Genomic DNA, 17,498 nt, shown 5'->3' with positions numbered 1-17,498 from the left:
GAGCTAGGGTGAAGCAGGGTGAAGACATTTAAGCGAACCCCGAGATTTCACTGTTCATCTGAGCATCAATCCTTCCGCTGCTCTAATCCTCAGAATTGATAATTGGTCCTGGATACGATTGAGGGATGCCGCATCGGCTCAGAGAAGCACTCAATACTCACAAATAAAATTTGGATATCAAAATGTGCAATCCAAGCTTTAAAAAAGTCAAATATTATACAAGCGGATATTCGCTGAGACATGCGTTTCATGGGATTCCCGGCCCTAGCTACTATCCTGTCTGTCTGTTATTGACGCCGGCTGTATGGGTCGAGTCCGGTATCCGCCGATCAGTTCCAGTTAGCGTATAGTTGACAACCTCACCGATCAAGCAAGAATCAGCAGCTGAAGTCGATACGATATGTTCTCAGGAGTAAAGGCGCTCTCTACATTGTTGTGAGCTGAGATTCTCGAGAAGAATCTCAAATTTCCGATGCGCACACCCGGGAGAAATCAAGCGACGTGAATATTCACCGACGGATGGAGCGAGCGGATAGATTGGCCCTGGTGGCGAATTCACGCGAAACTCAGCGAGCCGTCGAGGCTCTCGATAACAATGGTGAAAATATCTTTTCGCAGATCGGAGAGGCCAAGATCAGTAGCAACGATCAGGGGGAACAAGCAATAGCGAAACAGCCGGAGAGATGATCCAAGGAGCTCGAGTCAGCGAAAGCTGAAGTCGCCGAACACCTTGCTTAGGTGGACGAACTCGACAAACCCGAACGGATTTTCATGGTCAAAGTTGAAGATCTCAACATTGGACCCGACTCCACCTTATTCGAGGTTGCCGAGCTTGACAAGGAAAACATCATCGCAGAAAAGGATGGGGAGCAGAGATGTTGGGAGCAAGTATACAGTCGATGGACTCTCCCGTCGTTCCGATTGAACCGTACTATGATCTCAGTACTCCTGATGCTCCTTCTCGTGAGCGAAGCGTCGCGTCGCTTGCATTTGAGAAGTCAAACGATGTTTCAAATCTCTCAGAATTCTGGGTTTACCGAGGAAGGAAACACTCGGGCAATATTCGGGATATTAATGAGGAGACCCACCTCATCTTCGGCGAGACAATGGGAGGAGAAACACTTGGCTTCGTAGACCATGGATTCACAAAGGATCGTTCGAGGGAAGCTATCAAGGATTTGGCACAAAGAGAGCAAGAGCCCTCGGCAGCTCAGACTTCCAGCAAAAATCATCGCGGTCATTAATTTCTATCTCCCGTCGACACGGATTCTTCGACATTTTCTTGAATTTGATCCAATCCTCTCGTTCGGGACAATTTCCATTATTACACAGGTTCAGCTGAATCGTGTTCCAATTCTCTTGCTTGAAGAATACTTGAGACTCTCGTCGTTCGGTACAATCTGATTCTGATTCCGTCATACGCCTCTGGACAAACGAGCTCCATGCGAAAGTGTTTGGCATTAAGACATAGACGATGCTCAGGGATACCTCGATTCGAATGCAAAGCATAGTATCGATCATGGCAGCCTACTCGTTGATCCATACCACTACTCAAGGCGCGCGATGCGATGCTCGGATGACCGCCTCGAGTCAACTAGAGAGAGTTCCGCGCACGGCTCTCGCCACAACAGAGTCGTTTTCTGCATCTAGTCCCAACTCGATGTTTTGAAAGGAGGATATTTTTCTTCGAACTGGAGTGACACTGATTCGCAGATGGTTTCTCTGGACGACAGTGAGACGATCTGGAAAATGAGGAATTTTTCAGCCTGATCAAGGATATAGCTTTTAAGAATGCGCTTACAAAATTTGTGATTAAGGCGGCAGGAACCTCAGTATTTTTTCCGTGAGTGAGATTTCCTTTTCCAAGTCTTTTTTTAACCGAAAGAAAATACGTATGCTGGCAAGCTCAAGAATACACCGATGACAGCGTACGAAATGTTCATCTCGATCGAGAGATCAATCTCCATGCATCATGCTCGTCGCTGCACTCGGAAGCAAGTTCAACGATATCAGTCGCCGAGGGAATGATAGCAACTATTCTGACAGCTGCCGTTGACATCCGAGTGATTTTTTGGAAATATGAATATTCTATGAGCCTCATGACGGCTTCTCTTCGTCAAGGTCCTCGGGTGGAAAGCTCCGCGAGTTTTTTCTCATAAGAGCTCATTCAGAGCTGAACCGGATCTATGCCGGAGGAATCCTCTTCGGCTTGTTATCTGCCGGGTGTGAACTCTGATCGACGGAACTGGCACTCATGGAATGTTGGTGCTCGATGGTGTCTCATCTCGTTCCTCCTTTACAGACCATGTCCGCGATCACCGAAGTGAATCGAATCTTCGGCATAAAAAATACTCACGTTCTTGAGCTCTCCGCGACCGTACTCAAAATAATCGTGAGTGAAGTTCGATGAACAATAATTGACTATGAAGATGCAATATAGTACGATTTCCTTGACGGCCCCCGGGATTATTCTCCGCCCAAGGTCAACGATGCGTGGATTCAATCCATGGTCGACACCGGTCGAATACCGACAACCTGTCCTCCTCTCACTCTGCCCGACACGGAAATAAGTGCTCTCCTGCACCAACCCGAAGATCAGCTGCCGTCAGGATTCACATTTATCCAGGTACGAGTCCATCGGATTCGAAGAGAAACACCCGGGCTCAAAATAATTCCCTGGGATATCTTTCGCTTTGCGACATGTCGTTGGAGGGAATCGCCACGAATTCCGCCTTCATTGTAGTTCCCTATAAACAGGTCGACCTGGCGCGTAAGCGAGGAGATTTGCTCGTACCGAGGGTACCGTTGAACACGCAGGAGCAATCGACAGCGACCTCGAAGAGCATCTACGAAATCTTGAAAATTGTGAATGAGACCAACTTCCAGAATTTGTGGACCGATATTGGAGACGAGTCAGGCGACAAAGAACAACATTCCGTGAATGATTTCCAGGTGGGCCGAGTACTATTGAACAATCTCAATGGAAAAAAAATGAAGCGACTCTTGTCGGCGTTTCGCGTAATAAGTAACCCGGACTTGGTTTTAACGAAGTCGTCTCCCCTCATTCTCCAGACTTTTGATGAGAGATTACGCGTGATCCTGGACAAGATGTATAACTGCAGAGTGATAACCTCCTGTGATAATCCGAAAATTTCATCGAAAGCACAAGATGCTAGGAATCGTGAGTCCCGAATCACCATCGTCCTCGGCCTCGAAAGCATTGAATGTGTGGTCGGCGTGGATTATGTCGCTTCGATCTCTGAAGTCGCTCCGCTTTCCAGCCGTTACCGCGCACCCAGGTGTCGCGCCTGTAAGGGTTATCGTGGAGACTGCTACCCACTTTGTGCTGCTGTCGTCGTCCTACCCGCACTCTTTGATGCACTTGCCGAGATTCTCCCCAGCGGTTCTCCACAAGTCGCCTTCACGAGGCTTGTTCATCCTCTTCCAATTGGCAGAGCTCATCTCTTTCCTGAGGAACTCAGATTTCGATTTCCGTGATTTGACACTAGAGGATTTTCGAATCACCGAAGCCTACTGGATAATGGTGAGAGTCGAACTTCCGGTACTTATCAAACGTCCCTATGCGGTCGATGATGAGAGGGAATAGAATATCCGTGTCGCGTCACTCGGGCTGTATTTTCAAACTCCCGCTTTCAGCTGTGTCCTCGCTGGCATTCCTCGTTGATGAAGTCGGTCATCTCGTCGTCGGAGCACGCAGACGGGAAGACCAGAGGCTCCTGCGGAGCAGGTTCGAGTGAATCCCCTCTGAACATGTCACTCGCAGAAGCTTCAAACGCTTGGGTAGATGGGAAAATGAAAACATTCGACTACCTCGTCCTTCTAAACAAAGTGAGTCAGAGGACGCTCCTCGAATAGGATAAGTTGCAGATTCTCGTGCTCACGCCGCGAATGGGCGCCCAGCGGATGTCGCTGCATCGGCTCCTGCAAATGAACCGTTTTTCAGTTGAGCGGTCGCCGAACAGACAACCCTCATTATCATCCCGTTTTCCCGTGGGTGTCGGACTTGTCCCAGGCGGATGGAACCAATTTCCGTGATCTCTCTAAAACCAAGTTCAGATTGACTCGTGGCGATCGTCAGCTCGACGTCATGTACGAAAGCGCACTGAGCATAGCTCAGAATCCCGACTCGATTCAGCTGCCCCTGATGGAAAAAGCCGTCCAGGTTCCGCACCATATATCTGAGATTTTATCTGATATCACCTACTACGTCTACAAGGTTCGTGATCCCTTCTTCCCCAGTTTTTCCAGTTCCCCCGATTTTTCCCCGTTAGCCCCTAAGAGATGAATTCGTCCGGATTATCTGACCGTGACGTGACTTTTTCAGGCTCGACGTTTCAGTCGAGAAACGCTTTGCACGCACGTTCGCCAGAAGTGGGTTCCGGCGGAATACCCGGTTTCCATTCAGCGTTTACAGGAATGGTCGCCGAACGAGTGCATTGCCGAGTTTTTCACCGATGCCTCAATTTTCCGATCAATCCATCCCGATTTACCGGATCTTGAAGTTCCCAGCTGGGCAGATAGTCCGGAGGATTTTGTTGAGAAGCACATGAAGATGCTCGAGAGTGATTACGTTGCGGAACATCTCCATCACTGGATAGATATCACGTTCGGCTACAAGGTAGGCAGGTCCCGTACTCTGACTTCCATGAGTCATGACCAGCACTTCGAATGTGCAGCATATATTCGAATATGATCAAAACACATAATATCAGGGTGAATAATACTCATTCCGACTCATGACTCCAGCTAACAGGCGCCCCAGCTATCAAAAACAAGAATGTCAGCTTGCCTCTCGTCGATAATCATACAACCTTAATGGACTCGGGGGTGACACAGCTTTTCACCATGCCTCATCCCCCGCGCAGGAGGCTCCACGCTGTTAGGATTCCGAAGGTGAGCGAATTCCTCGACGGGTGTCGAGTGCATGCTCACGAAGGATAACTATTGAGCTGGGCAATAGACGACTGGAGCCACGTTTCGTTTGGATAATTTTCAGTTTTCGACCTCTACGGTGCTTCGGAATCCTTCTTTGTGGCATCATCGACGAGGACGATCAGTCCATGGCAGACAGACTGAAAGAGACGACGATGGCGCTACCGAAGAAGCCACGGAGCAGCCGTCTGGTTTGAATCGACGACTTTTCAGGTACGTCGGACTGGATCCTTCCTCGTGACTTTGAGTTGAGCGAATAAATGATTCCTAGGAATCGGCCGGTGTTCGGTATCTGTCAGAAGTCATACACGGCCTACTTCCGCTTTCCAGAACGTCGCGATCGGTGACACGCGAACCCCAAACTAGTCGACCGGAATCTCTGCCGATTCATATGCCGAAAGAGTTTCAAGCGTTCACTCTCTTAGGCCAACTTGAGGCTCAGTTCCTCTTCAACCAGAAGCAACTCATAAACACCCAGGGAATTGGCTACATCAAGACAAAGTGAGCTCATCGCATAATCTAACCAGTATTTGAGGGAGGAGTCGTCTGCGTTTTTTTCTCCCGAGACAGAATCGCTCACTCATGGTTCCTTGGCAATCTTTAGATCCCATCGAGCTGTCGAGAGGAAGGTCCTGGAAGAAGATACCCTCTTGTTGGGTTGTCTTCTCGCGGAACTCTGCTTGGCGTCCGTCTATTCGGCCCAATCTTCCGGGTTGCCTCTGTATGAAAGGACTGAGTTTCTGCGGAAAGCCGTGCAATGTTCCAACGTACCGAGGTAGCGCCAGGAGATGCCTAGAATCCAGATCGGTGAACGAAACGAAGCTGTCGACTGAAATCTACAAGCGGCTGTTCCTCCATTCTCCGCAGGTATCTGCGAAGCATCATAACTACGCTACTACCTCCCCAAGGAGTTTTCGCCCCAGTTTCTCATCATGGATTGCCTCCACCGTTCCCCGAGATGATTCTCCTGCCTCAATTTCCATACGCGAGATTCCCACCCGCGTTTCGCTATCTCTACCACTTCGTGGCAACGACCGACCCACAGAGCGAGAAGGTCGCAGACCAGAGTCATGTACGTCAGACCTGCATTCTAGCTCTCCAGCGGATCGGAAGTATTCACTTCAGACAATTCGCGGAGTTCCACGCTCGCGATCTCCAGTCGAGCCAATGGGCCCAATAGGATTGCCCAATTGCTCCGATTTGTCTTTTCCAGATTTCACGGATCTCGCGACACCTACCTTCTCTACTGAATTCACTCAATCGGGAGTCAATCGATTTGGCGTTAACATGCTTAGCTCCACTGATGCGTCGGCCCGAATCGAACGTCATGGCTCTATGGCATCTCTTCGAGCCCCTGGCTCGCGCACTCGGCCCCAAGGACGCCGTCGACGCTTTCCTCAAGGATCTCGTCAGGGCGTTCGACCCAGAAGTACGTTCTTCGTATGCGGGAACCGTGTCTCCCATGGAGTATACTCTCATACACTCGCAAGCAAACGAGAGTTTCAACTGACGGGTTACTTTGCGTTCCCAGGTAGCCACAGCAAAGCACATCAAGCTGTACCACCGATCGTTTCTCCTCCAGCTGATGGTCCGACTTGGTCTCCAGTCGTTTCTACAGCACTTCGCTACGGTCCTCGTCGAGGCAGTGGGCGGGTACAGGGACTTTGAGCACGACATTGACTTAATTCTACCTTTTGCTTCTCGAGGCAGCGGCAACGCGAGCCAGGGCAATCCCCAACCCCAGTCCGCGCTGCTCTCTGCACAGCACGCCGGCAGCACTCCACATAGGTAGGTAGATCCGGTGGAGGGCACATGATGCAACGTATTTGTGAAGCCAAGCTATAGAGGACTCTGTCACGACTGGGGATCCTCGGACCGATCAACGCTTCTCTCTTATATAGTAACAATTCGAGAGCGAGTCGAAACCCGTTTCCGATTATTCGGAGCGATTCGAGGGGGAATAACTAATCCGAACCAATGATTCTGCCAGATGCAAGTTGAGCAAGAAGCAGTCGCACTTGGATTCGACCGAGCTCGAGGAGCTCGAATCTACGCTGGCCTCGGTGCGTTCGGTACATTCGGACAAAACTGTTTCGGAGAAGAAAGCGGAATCGCCTCCCGTGTCGGATCAGCAGGTCGAGGATGTGGCGGACCAAGAGATGTTCCTCTTCGATGCCGAGGAAAGCGACCTCACCAACAGCCAGGGTATTCAGATCGACGGAAACGACCCGAACGAGCTCAAACGTCGATTACATTAAAATCACAATGAGCAGACGGAGCCGGAAAGCATTCTCCTGAAGCGGGTTGAATCAATCGTTCCAGAGAGCAATTATACGAGTCGGCCTCGCTCATCGACGGCGCAGACGCTCGTCGAAGAACCTCTTCAGACCAGCGACCCTCTTCCGAACATGCCACCGTGCGGAGCATCCGCCCCGACCACGAGCGGTTTCAAGCGAGCGATTGCCCTCAAAGGTGAGAATCCGGATTCGGCGGGCCAGCTCCGGGGAGAGCCCAGGAGGAAGGCTCCGGTCATTAGGAATCCATTTTGTTTTTTTGGTTCCAGATATCAATTCCAGCTCGTACAATATCAGTGACGTGGCATCCGAGAGCATAGTCTGGCTAGCGCACAGACTCGGCCCTGTCCTCACGGCAAGACACCTGACGAGGAACTTGCTCAGGATGCTCACGCTCTGCTACTCGGGACGAGAGCAAATGGACTTCACAGAAGCGCTCTACAAAGAAAACAGTGACTACGGTAAGCGACTCCGGGCCTCACGATCGGCGGAAGCCGCCGTCTAGCCCGTTTTAGCGGTCCCCCTAAGATGCCAATCGAGCTCAATTCATTTCCAGTGGTGAACTTATCGCAAACGTATGTCCTCGGCGATGTGGCTGCCATGAAAGCGTACTCGACTCTGTGCGACATCGCTTTCCTCTACGGCGAGCACTTCATAACTTCACAATACATGCAGCATGTCGCGGATCTCGTCGAGCTCTGCAAAAAACATATGACGGAAACCCTCGAAGCTTCGCTGCTTGGGGGCATAACTCTCTTAAAACATGTGATTCCTCTTCTGACGGATTCCACTCTGATGAATCACCTTCAGGTGAGGAATTTCAGAGAGGAGGGCCGATGACGGGGCGGAAGTGTGCGAGAACAGGGGGAAATTCTCACCGTTCACCTCGCAATCATTGTGTGTTTCATCAGACGAGAGAATTTCACCGACCGGGACTCGGGCAGCTGATCGAATTTCTCTCCTGCAGACTACGATTATCCGAAATATAATCTATCCTTCGATCCAACTGGTTTCGTCCCTCCATCACGTGTTCCCGAATGGCTCTTACTCGAGAAGACTCATCGCATACCGACTCGCCGACGTCCTCCATTTGATTTCGTTGCGGATCGGTTTCGAGATGTCGCGCCAACATCTGTCGACTGTTCTCCGGAGGTTCGTCTCCTCTTAAATTCGATTCTCGATAATTCCAGAAACCGGAATCGAATTCCCTCTCAGAACTAGTACTTTTCCTCCAGATTTTTCGTGTCCTTCGAGAGGGCGTTTTGTGACGAAGGAAGCCTGGAGTCAGTGGAACATCTAACACCGTTGAGCAAAAGTTTTGAGAAATGCGCAGGTGCGCAAAGTTTCAACCAAAGCATGGACGACTACCTTGATATCAAGAAAGACTCACCAAGTCAGGAATACAGGATTGGGACCCCAGTGAAAATATCATCCGTGCTCGTCAGTCGGGCATTGCCATTCCAGCCTTCTCCGCCGTTGGACAGCCAATGTGAGAAATTATTCGAGGAAATACATCGAACCTTCCCCTTGAAATTCCTGAGCTTCTTAGTCGTGATTTCGGCCCAGTCGGGAAACTCAAAGGATCCTTACCCAACAATCCACAGCCTGCACTGTACAGCAGCGAGCGCTGGAGGAGATTCGCGCAGTTTTCGATGCTGAAATGGCGCACATAACCTACATCCCATTCTGTAAACAAATTGGGGGAATCTACATGGCCGAGACCATCCTCGGAGCCAACAACGAGCTCGTACGCACCCTCTGCCTGCGCGAAGATGAATCGGAACCGGGCTCTAGCGGCTCGGTGGGAGGAAACCTAGGCCACAAGAGAAACCCGAGTCAAGGTGAGCCATGTCTCGGGAGTTCCCACTTCGTACGACTAAATTGAGGAATCAAAGAATACGGAAGGTCGCCGAATCACATGAGAGAGTTGGGAACCTCAATTTTGGGGAGCAAATAAATCTCACGGGTGGCTGCCTTGCAGGTCAAGATGAAATTTTCGTATCGAGCGAGTTCGGGAAGAACGTGGCCATCATGGGCAATCGGATCGATGTTCAAGCGGACCCGGGTCTTCTCGATGAGGATCCATCGAAAAAATCAGCACAACCCAGTACTTCGAATCTCAACCAAGCCACGGCCGGAGGTCCTCTCAGTGTCGGTCGTTACGACATGAACCTCTTGAGGAGAAAAATGGCAAACACCCAACGGCATCTGAAGGGAAATTGGCTCACATATTGGGAGCACGAAGTCGGCCAAGATCCGAAGAACACTTCGAATTTATATTTCAAACAGATCAAGTTACAATCGTTCGCGGGACACACTGCGGGCATCCGTCAGATAACCGCGTTGGACAACGAGAATTCCTTCCTCTCGGCGTCTAAGGACAGAACTGTCAAGCTGTGGTCGCTTCGGAACTCTGGCAGCGACCTCGTTCCGTGCAGTTCTCAGTGGACCTATGCGCAGCACAAGAGAAGTGTTTTCGCTGTACACTTCCTGGATTCTCATAGAGTGGTCGGCTCGTGTGACGGCTCGGTCCACATATGGGATCCGTTCTTGGGCTCTACGATCAGCGTCTTCGACCAGACGCGTTATCCGGCCATGACAGCCTTCGCCGTTCTGAGCGCACCGTCAAACTGCTTCCTCGCTTCGACCGTGACGGGTCTCATCAAAGTACTGGATGCGAGATGTGAGAAATACCAGCACGACTTCAAGACCTCACTCGGTGGGTTCCTATGATGGCCGTCTTCCAGTGCCGGATCATAGAACACATTTGTTATTCTGGAAAGTCTCTTCGGGCTCGTTGAGCGGCCCGGGAGTCACCGAGGAATTCCCCTGTGTCGATCAGAGGGATGCACGCGGGCCTCCGGGGGCAAATGCGGACGGCGCTTCTGACCGGAATTTCCATCGCAGGTGGATCGGGGAGCATCAGGTGCATTACGGCCGGAGTCGACAATCAGTGGGTGGCCATAGGACACTCATCGGGCATGGTGAGTGTCCTCGACTTGCGAACAGGCATCTTGATGGGAACTTGGAGCGGTCACGAGGGCGAAATCCTGCAGATAAAGGTAAGGTTGATTTTCTTCCTCCTGTTGAACAAAATGAGAATTTTCATCTTCTTCTTGCGTTTTGACGATGGACCGTTGGAACCACTGTCATAGATGGTGCAAATCCGTCTAAACCTAACTTGTCATTTCCCCCGATTCCAGAGTCTATCTGGAGGTCTTTTCGCAACATCCGGGTTGGATCAGACCGTTTCCGTGTGGAGCGCCGAAGAAGCTAAACTTCGATGCCATTTGAAAGGGATCGCAGACTCGACCGTTTGTATTGCGAGCCATCAACGGGAGATCGTCACCGGAACGACGTCGAATAGAGTTACAATCTATTCATCCATCGAAGAACCGCAAAGTGCGACCGGCGTGAAATTGAGAAGCGATTCATTCAAGGGAATGCTCACCAGCATCGCGATTCTGCCGTTGAACAGGTTACTCCTCATGGGCTCAGACAACGGGTCCATAAGTTTGTACTGTTAGCAGACTTCTCGAGACAAGGCTTCAAAACCCGGCCCTCTGCGAGCATAAGAAGAACACGTTTCATTTTTAAGAAATGGAGCGAGCGTATCTGTGATAATAATGAATCGAGTGTATATAAATGACGAAATGCAGAATACTCCCCGCTTGTACTGTAGATAAAGGGCGAGGGTTGGGAATCGTGAGGAATTGACGAGAGTTCAAGTACTCGATGCAAGCTGCCTCCTAGATCAGAGCTGCCTCCGCCATGGATGCAGTTTCACCACCGAAGCATTCATCCCGTGGGTACGGCGCCCCTACCTGTACGGTCCATACAAGTGCTAAAAAAGTACGGATCTTTTTTCTCCGAAAATGAGGTTATCCTTACAGATCTCATCGAGATAAACGATATTCAATGCCAAACTAGCCTTCGTTCCACGGTTGGGAATGAAGGGCTACGCTGTCATGAGATTCCGTTCACCTCGGTGAGCTGTACGAGGACAATCTACTCCCTCGAAAAAAGAATCCGATATTTCAAGTCACTGACGTGAGATTTTTCGAAAAGCTCATCCGTAAGAGACAGAGGGGTTACCGAGAGCTCGTATTGAATTTTATCCATCCCGATGAGATATACATGAAGAAAAACCCCCACTTTTCTCGTCGCTGACGTAAGCTTTTTTTTTCTGGGAGATGCCTTGGAAATGGAGGACTAGTCTGCTATTGAATTTCGCGAAACTTGATGAAACCCAAACCCTCTACTTCCAACGGACATCCCGGAAAAATTATCACGTCAGTGTCGCGAGAAGTGAGAGCTTTTTTCTAAGGGATGTGGGTTCCCCGCGTAGGTCTCATCGAAAGAGACGAAATTTAACGCCAAAGCGGCCCACTATCTCCAGGGGATCCCCCGGAGAGGAATGTCACGTCAGTGACCTGAGAAGCAGGATTTTTGCTTCTCAGGCAAGTAGCTTGTCCACGTATATCTCATCAAGATCAACAGAATGCAATGCCAGAGCACCCCTCTATTCCCCACCGCTTTCCCGGAGATCGATGGAAACCGTACTAACTGAGTGGGGAAATCATCGTTTCACAGGGAAACGGTTGAAACTAGAGGGCTGATTCGGCATTAAGCATAGTTTATCTCGATGGAATCTGTAAGGATAACCTCCTTTCCGGAGAAGAAAATTCCGTACTTCTTGCGTACATGTACGGTTCCAAACTCTGTACGGTACGGTTTTCAGATGCGAAAGTGCCTCTCATTTCACCACGGGAATGACGGAGTTCAATGATTATTTTTTTAAGCGTCCAGCAGCGTAGTTAGAGAAGTTTCCGCGTCAGAAACGCTATGCCGTTGGAAAATACCCGCTGCAACGGATCCAATTCTGATCTAGAACGGCATGATCCAACAGACGGGCGAGCTCCACTGAACGGGGACTCTACGAGATGCTTAAAAGGAGGAGGCAAGGAGGCTCTCGCGGCTCCTATCTCTCCTTCCTTCTTTTCCACGAGTCCCATCTCTCTTGACGAAAGAGTCAAGATTTCCGGTGCTCTCTAATCTATTCATTCAAACATTGATGGCCCGAGGGGAGAAGCTCAGTGCCGAAAGATGACGTCGATCCCTTTCGGAGCCCTCCCTCAAAATTGACAAACCCTGAGTGTGCGGAGCCTATGCCTTTATAAACCTATGCCGCTTTGTGAAGGGCTCCCCAAGAAAAGTGTGGCTGCTCCTCGGGGAGCCGGGGATCCCAGGTCGGGAACCGCTGCCTTATTGAGTCGCTTTTCCCAAACGTCTCATGACCGGGAACCCTCAGTCATTCGGTTGTGCTCTTCCTTCTCTCCCCGCATTCAGAAAACTCCCTGAATGCATCACCTTGCGATCAATGCTACGATAAATCTCGACTCGGGTGGAACGCGTATCGTAACTCTTCAAACTGACTCTCAACATCACATGATTGTGAAGGCTCATCATACGCGTTTCCGACGGTCTGTGGCGCCTCCCATCGCGTTTAAGGACATTTTTTTGTCGCGAGGTCTCCGTCCCTCATATATCGAATGCTCTTCATCGATGGCTCTATCCTTTCTCGCGCGAAAAAAATATCACTTCGCGCTGAGTATGATCAACCGAAAGCGAAGCAGTCGAGTGAATCGAATCAGGTCAACATCGCTCGAGTGAGCTTTGCATCAGGAATTTCAGAAGAACTTCCCCGAGTAACTGTTCTCAACTCCACGATCATTCGTCACGCATTGGTGGGTCGGCCGACGAAGCGGGAGACACCGCCGAAACTGACCGCTCGATTGCCACCTGTGATTATTAAAGCGCAATTCAAACAAATGACCGGGGATTATCCCGGGACCACATTCACCTAATCGAATGTAGCGAGGACCTCTCGCAAACCGTGCAAGAATTGGTTCAGATGAGTTCCCCGAGCGATGCCCCCAGCTTACTCTAGGAATTCTCCGTGCCCGGGTCGACTCGGACGAGCTCAGAGGAGAGAGAAACCCGGACAAGACAGATTCGGACCGCCTCCGAAGTTTCCCACCGCAACGGATCCCGATGGATCTGAATGCTTCTTGAGCCGACTCTGACAAATGATGTTGTTTTGCCCATCAATCAAGTCGACGATGTGATTAACATGTATCTATACTTCAGAACCATCAAAAATGTCAGGACGACGCTTTCGAGGCCATCGCCCTCGACCTGATTCTTGTCATGCAAAACATGCGAAACTATTGAGCTTCTCTCTGGGGGTTGCCAGCTTCCCCCATTTGAAGCCGAGTCTCGAAGCCAGCAGAGCTGAGCACCAGGACTCCGGGACAGATGTTGCCGCATCAGCCTCAAAAATCTGAAAGCTATCCCTTTCACGAGTGTTGGAAAACAGCATCCAAATTCAAGACTTCCGGTCCTGCCTGAATCTTACCACAAAACAAATCGGTCGGTGCATCACGGAAAAGTCCCCGGTACCATGTGATGGATTCCCGGTCCCGGGGAGGAGCTCAAGTTGTTTTCCACGAACCTATGTAGGCACATTTCGACGGGATCAGGGAGCGCAGGATCATGCGCATGGTGGCGAGTTTTCGAGAGCTTCTCCCGCAGTGGATTGCTCTGGATTGCTCGGCTCCGTTTGGAAACTCGCATTTAAGCCTTCATCCATGTTACTCCCATCTCCGGAGCCGTTGTCGCATGTTTCGGAGAGCAGAGATCCCTCGGCAGTTATCCGCATGCTCGCTCAGCGTTCAGCCGTGGTTTTCACTCGATCGTCGCGGTCAAGCATCTGAATCGAGAATATTCCTCCCGCATGCAGGGCCACCCTTTGGAAAATTCATCATGAATAATTTTAGACAAGCAGAGCGAGGATTCGGACGTATCGTATTCATTCGGTCGAATTCATTCAGCACGAGCACATCCTTCAAGTCTCAGAACTCGAGCCGCCTAGTAATGGAAACAAGCACCGTGAAGGATCGACTTTACCACATACTTCATCACCTACATACCTGATTTTGGGATATTTTACTTCCTCCCGCTTGGATTTCCGCAGAGGATGGAACGCGGGGTTGGACCACGTCAGGGAGAAGACGAATTCGCGTGTCATTTTTCTCGTCTGATATGAATCTACGGATATCGTACTTTTCCGCGAACGTCGGCTCAAACTTCAACCCAGAGGCCCGAATGTCCGATCTCGGATCCTCATCGAGACAGCAGAAAATAAAAAAGGTTATCTGTGATTCTTGCCGAAACTTCGCTTCTTTCGGAGATCTTCGAGCCAGCTCATAGACAAAGTCGCTGTATCCCGGTTGACGCTGCAGAGGAAACTATTCTTGATGTCTCGTGGAAATCCCGCCTATCGCGAGACGGAAAGATCACGGTCAAGTTTTGTTCTGTGGTCAGGGACTGGACTGAGTGAATGAACGGAGAGGTCTGCTGGAATCCCGCTGTCGGTTTCCAGCCGAGTGCTCAGTTCAGCGATCGTTCCGTGAGATACTTGAACTTTGCGCCGTAACTTTTAGGGCGCTATGCTCCTCATGACGGACATCGAGTGACTTTATTGCAGGCCTCGTATCGCACCGAGAGCCTCTTGTGATCTCCACGCCGGATAGCTGAAAGCGACGTCATTACCGCGACCTCACCACGATTCTTCTAAGAACTCAAAAGGGCAAAGTCTGGGGGCGATATCAGGCTTCCACGTAGCTCCGAATAGCGCGGGACATTGTGAATATTTTGACAGAAGGGCATTCCTATATATTTTAGAGCCTGCGAGACACGCCCGTTCCGCGGAGACGGACCGTGTGATCGAGGGTAACCATCTATTCCCCTAAACTCGCGGGGAAGGATGGGTCGAAGCTGCCCGTATCACTGCCCAGTGCGGCAGGAATCTTCAATCGACAGTCTCTTCAGACAAAAAACCCAACTCTCTCCTCGGCGCCAGGATTTCCGTCCGAGAATTTACCCGTCGATTGGAGACTGCCCGTTCCATTTTCCAATTTCTCGAAAGATGTCTGTCTATTGGAGAGTGTCCGCATATTCGGGACTGCCCTTCAATTTTGATACTTACAGTATACGCTATCTATCAAATGGAAATCCTCCGGATAGATGTAAGATCATTCTGAGGGGAAGAACCGGATAAGCGGACATCGTGAAGTTAAGCTGATGGCGCCTACGCCGCGCCGCGGCTCCCAATCACAAGACTTGCTACCAGAATCCCCGGCGTAGCTCCTGCTGCTTCTGTAGGGTCACCGCGGCGAAGGGATGTCGAGACCTTGCGGGGAGCAACAGGGTGGCAAGGGCTCGACCCTAAGAACGTTTCTGTAAGGGTACGGATAAGACGGTGAACTTGAGCGATGAATTCATCGGTCTAGGGGTTCAATAATTTCTGCCGACCGCCATCTCGGATATTCGTAGAGTAGTGAAGTTGACGCATCGCTCCGAGTCGCGAGGAACACCGCTGTATTGACGCGTCCTTCAACTGCCACGTTCTCAGCTTAAGAGCGTCTCTGGTCAATCCCTCGGCGGCGTCGACTGTTACGCGTCTCAATAATAATTAGCCTCGATGACTGAGCCAGAACAGTCTTTACGGGAGTGAACGGTCCAGTAATGTCGCCTGTGAGTAAAAAGAAGCTCGGATGACTTCTTTTGACGTCCCAACGCTTCGATCTGAAGCGTCTGTGGGCAAGCCCCGTCCCGTCTTACGGGGTGCATTATACCACTCATGAAGCGTTTCCTCAAGAACAAGGAAGCGACCACTCAGCGAGAGGAACTTGAATTTGAATTTCGGATCCTCAGAGGAGAGAATTTCCTCTGAATTTCCTCTCCAGCCTATCCCAGGCATATACAGAATTGGATGAGAAGCGATTCGAGACTCGCGGAATCTCTGGATGAGAATAATCCGGCGCTCCTCAAGACCTAGATTTCGGATACCGCGAATGCTGCAGTTCCGGATCTCGCAGATCAGGCGCGTGTATTCCTCATGTCTCAATCAGCGGAGTATCTGAGAACCGTTACTGATATTCCAGATACACGAGACTAATTTTCACAGCAAGAAGATGCCCGCACCGCTGCACACCGATGATCAGGCGCGTAGGTGTCGGTCGGCGAAGAGATTATATCAAACTAGGAGCGCTTCGCTGAAATTCTGATCGATACGATAATCATTTATCAATTGGCGGAACCGATCGCCCCCGACCACTCAACGACACTCGTGGCTATCAGTTAAAATGAAGTCGATGATCGGATATAGTTTCCGAGATGCTCTTCCCCTAATCTTAGTCGAGTACTCCCGTCTCTGTATTGAATTCCCTCGGAGTTTTTCCAATCCAATCACGAGGGAATAATCCAAATCAATCGATTCGCATCGATTCCCCCGGTGTCGATTCTCAGAGAATGAGCGAAGATTGCACAAACCATCTGCAACCACCTTCCGAGACTCCCGGGCTCCCCTCCAATTAGAATTCTATCTTGAGCTCTGGATGCTGGGATCTGAGGGTCTGTTTACCGCTTGTAAGTCTTCGTGACCGGCCCTTGTCGTGTCTCGTTGGGATGGGAGTCGATCCAGGTACCGGGGAAGGAATGGTTGGGAACTAGATGTGTTGGGTACCTTTCTTAGGTAGGTGAGACCAAATCGGCTGAATCGGCGTATGCTAGGGGAGACGAAGGCCCTTCCAAGGTCCTGAGGATTTATTCTAATTGATTCCTTCTTCCCCCCCTCCCTCCCCCCTCCCACCTCGAAAAAACCGTGCCTGGTGTTCCATTGATAAGTCACTCGGGGCAGGAAAATCCGATTGAGGTAACTCCGAGCTCATGTCGTGCGCGGGATGCTCTGGCTCGGGGAATGGGACGAGATCCTGTCAGGGAAAGGGTGCGACGGGCGAGCCGAATTTCGGCCTCGCCATTGGCGGGTGTCGGAGTATCAAGTTGGGAACGAATCCGTGAAAAATCGAGGTCGGCAGGAAGTCACTGACTCAGAGGATTCCTGCGCTCCAATAGTCCCCCACACGGCTGAGCTATCACCAGACAATTTACAGACTATTCAGACAGTCTGAAAATGATTATTGAATTATGATTATGAAAATTGATTATTGGGCAGACTCAAGCGGAGAGATCCGCCCGGGAAGGAACTCCGGGGGAGTCGTTTTCCCCGCGTCCGGAGAAGGAGTCGATCCTCTGGTCGCGACGACTCAGGAAAGGTGTCTCGTACTCGTCGAGAAGACGAAGATGTTTGCTATCGCCTCAGAAACTCCGAGCTCGCTACCATTCCAG

At 50.6% G+C, this 17,498-nt stretch overlaps 1 protein-coding gene across 1 annotated transcript; it reads left to right on the top strand.

Annotated features, from left to right (window-relative positions):
- The first annotated feature begins 2,305 nt into the window (after window positions 1–2,305).
- Wdr81 (WD repeat domain 81) lies at window positions 2,306–10,903 on the top strand. Its single transcript, XM_029110931.1, has 25 exons — window positions 2,306–2,392; window positions 2,483–2,626; window positions 2,758–2,952; window positions 3,073–3,181; window positions 3,282–3,544; window positions 3,658–3,849; window positions 3,965–4,237; window positions 4,346–4,639; window positions 4,768–4,914; window positions 5,018–5,166; window positions 5,284–5,454; window positions 5,489–5,728; window positions 5,821–6,025; window positions 6,167–6,382; window positions 6,485–6,741; window positions 6,944–7,158; window positions 7,276–7,425; window positions 7,517–7,708; window positions 7,804–8,057; window positions 8,215–8,399; window positions 8,483–8,722; window positions 8,829–9,088; window positions 9,229–9,966; window positions 10,155–10,309; window positions 10,451–10,903. The coding sequence occupies exons 1-25, from the start codon at window positions 2,306–2,308 to the stop codon at window positions 10,772–10,774; spliced, it is 5,655 nt and encodes a 1,884-aa protein (XP_028966764.1). The 3' UTR covers window positions 10,775–10,903.
- Window positions 10,904–17,498: the final 6,595 nt, after the last annotated feature.

This window comes from Galendromus occidentalis, unplaced genomic scaffold (assembly GCF_000255335.2).
Source record: "Galendromus occidentalis unplaced genomic scaffold, Mocc_1.1 scf7180000077170, whole genome shotgun sequence".
Taxonomy (NCBI): Eukaryota; Metazoa; Arthropoda; class Arachnida; order Mesostigmata; family Phytoseiidae; genus Galendromus; species Galendromus occidentalis.
Note: the sequence above shows the minus strand (reverse complement) of the source record. Positions and strands in the feature narration are given on the sequence as shown.

What these genes read in the sequence shown, in the direction of transcription:
- Wdr81 (XM_029110931.1), top strand. Translation starts at nt 2,306, where the DNA reads ATGTCCGCGATCACCGAAGTGAATCGAATCTTCGGCATAAAAAATACT. An exon ending in AGCACAAGATGCTAGGAATC is followed by an intron (nt 3,182 to 3,281) that starts GTGAGTCCCGAA and finishes TCCGCTTTCCAG; the next exon opens with CCGTTACCGCGCACCCAGGT. An exon ending in GCGAAATCCTGCAGATAAAG is followed by an intron (nt 10,310 to 10,450) that starts GTAAGGTTGATT and finishes CCCCGATTCCAG; the next exon opens with AGTCTATCTGGAGGTCTTTT.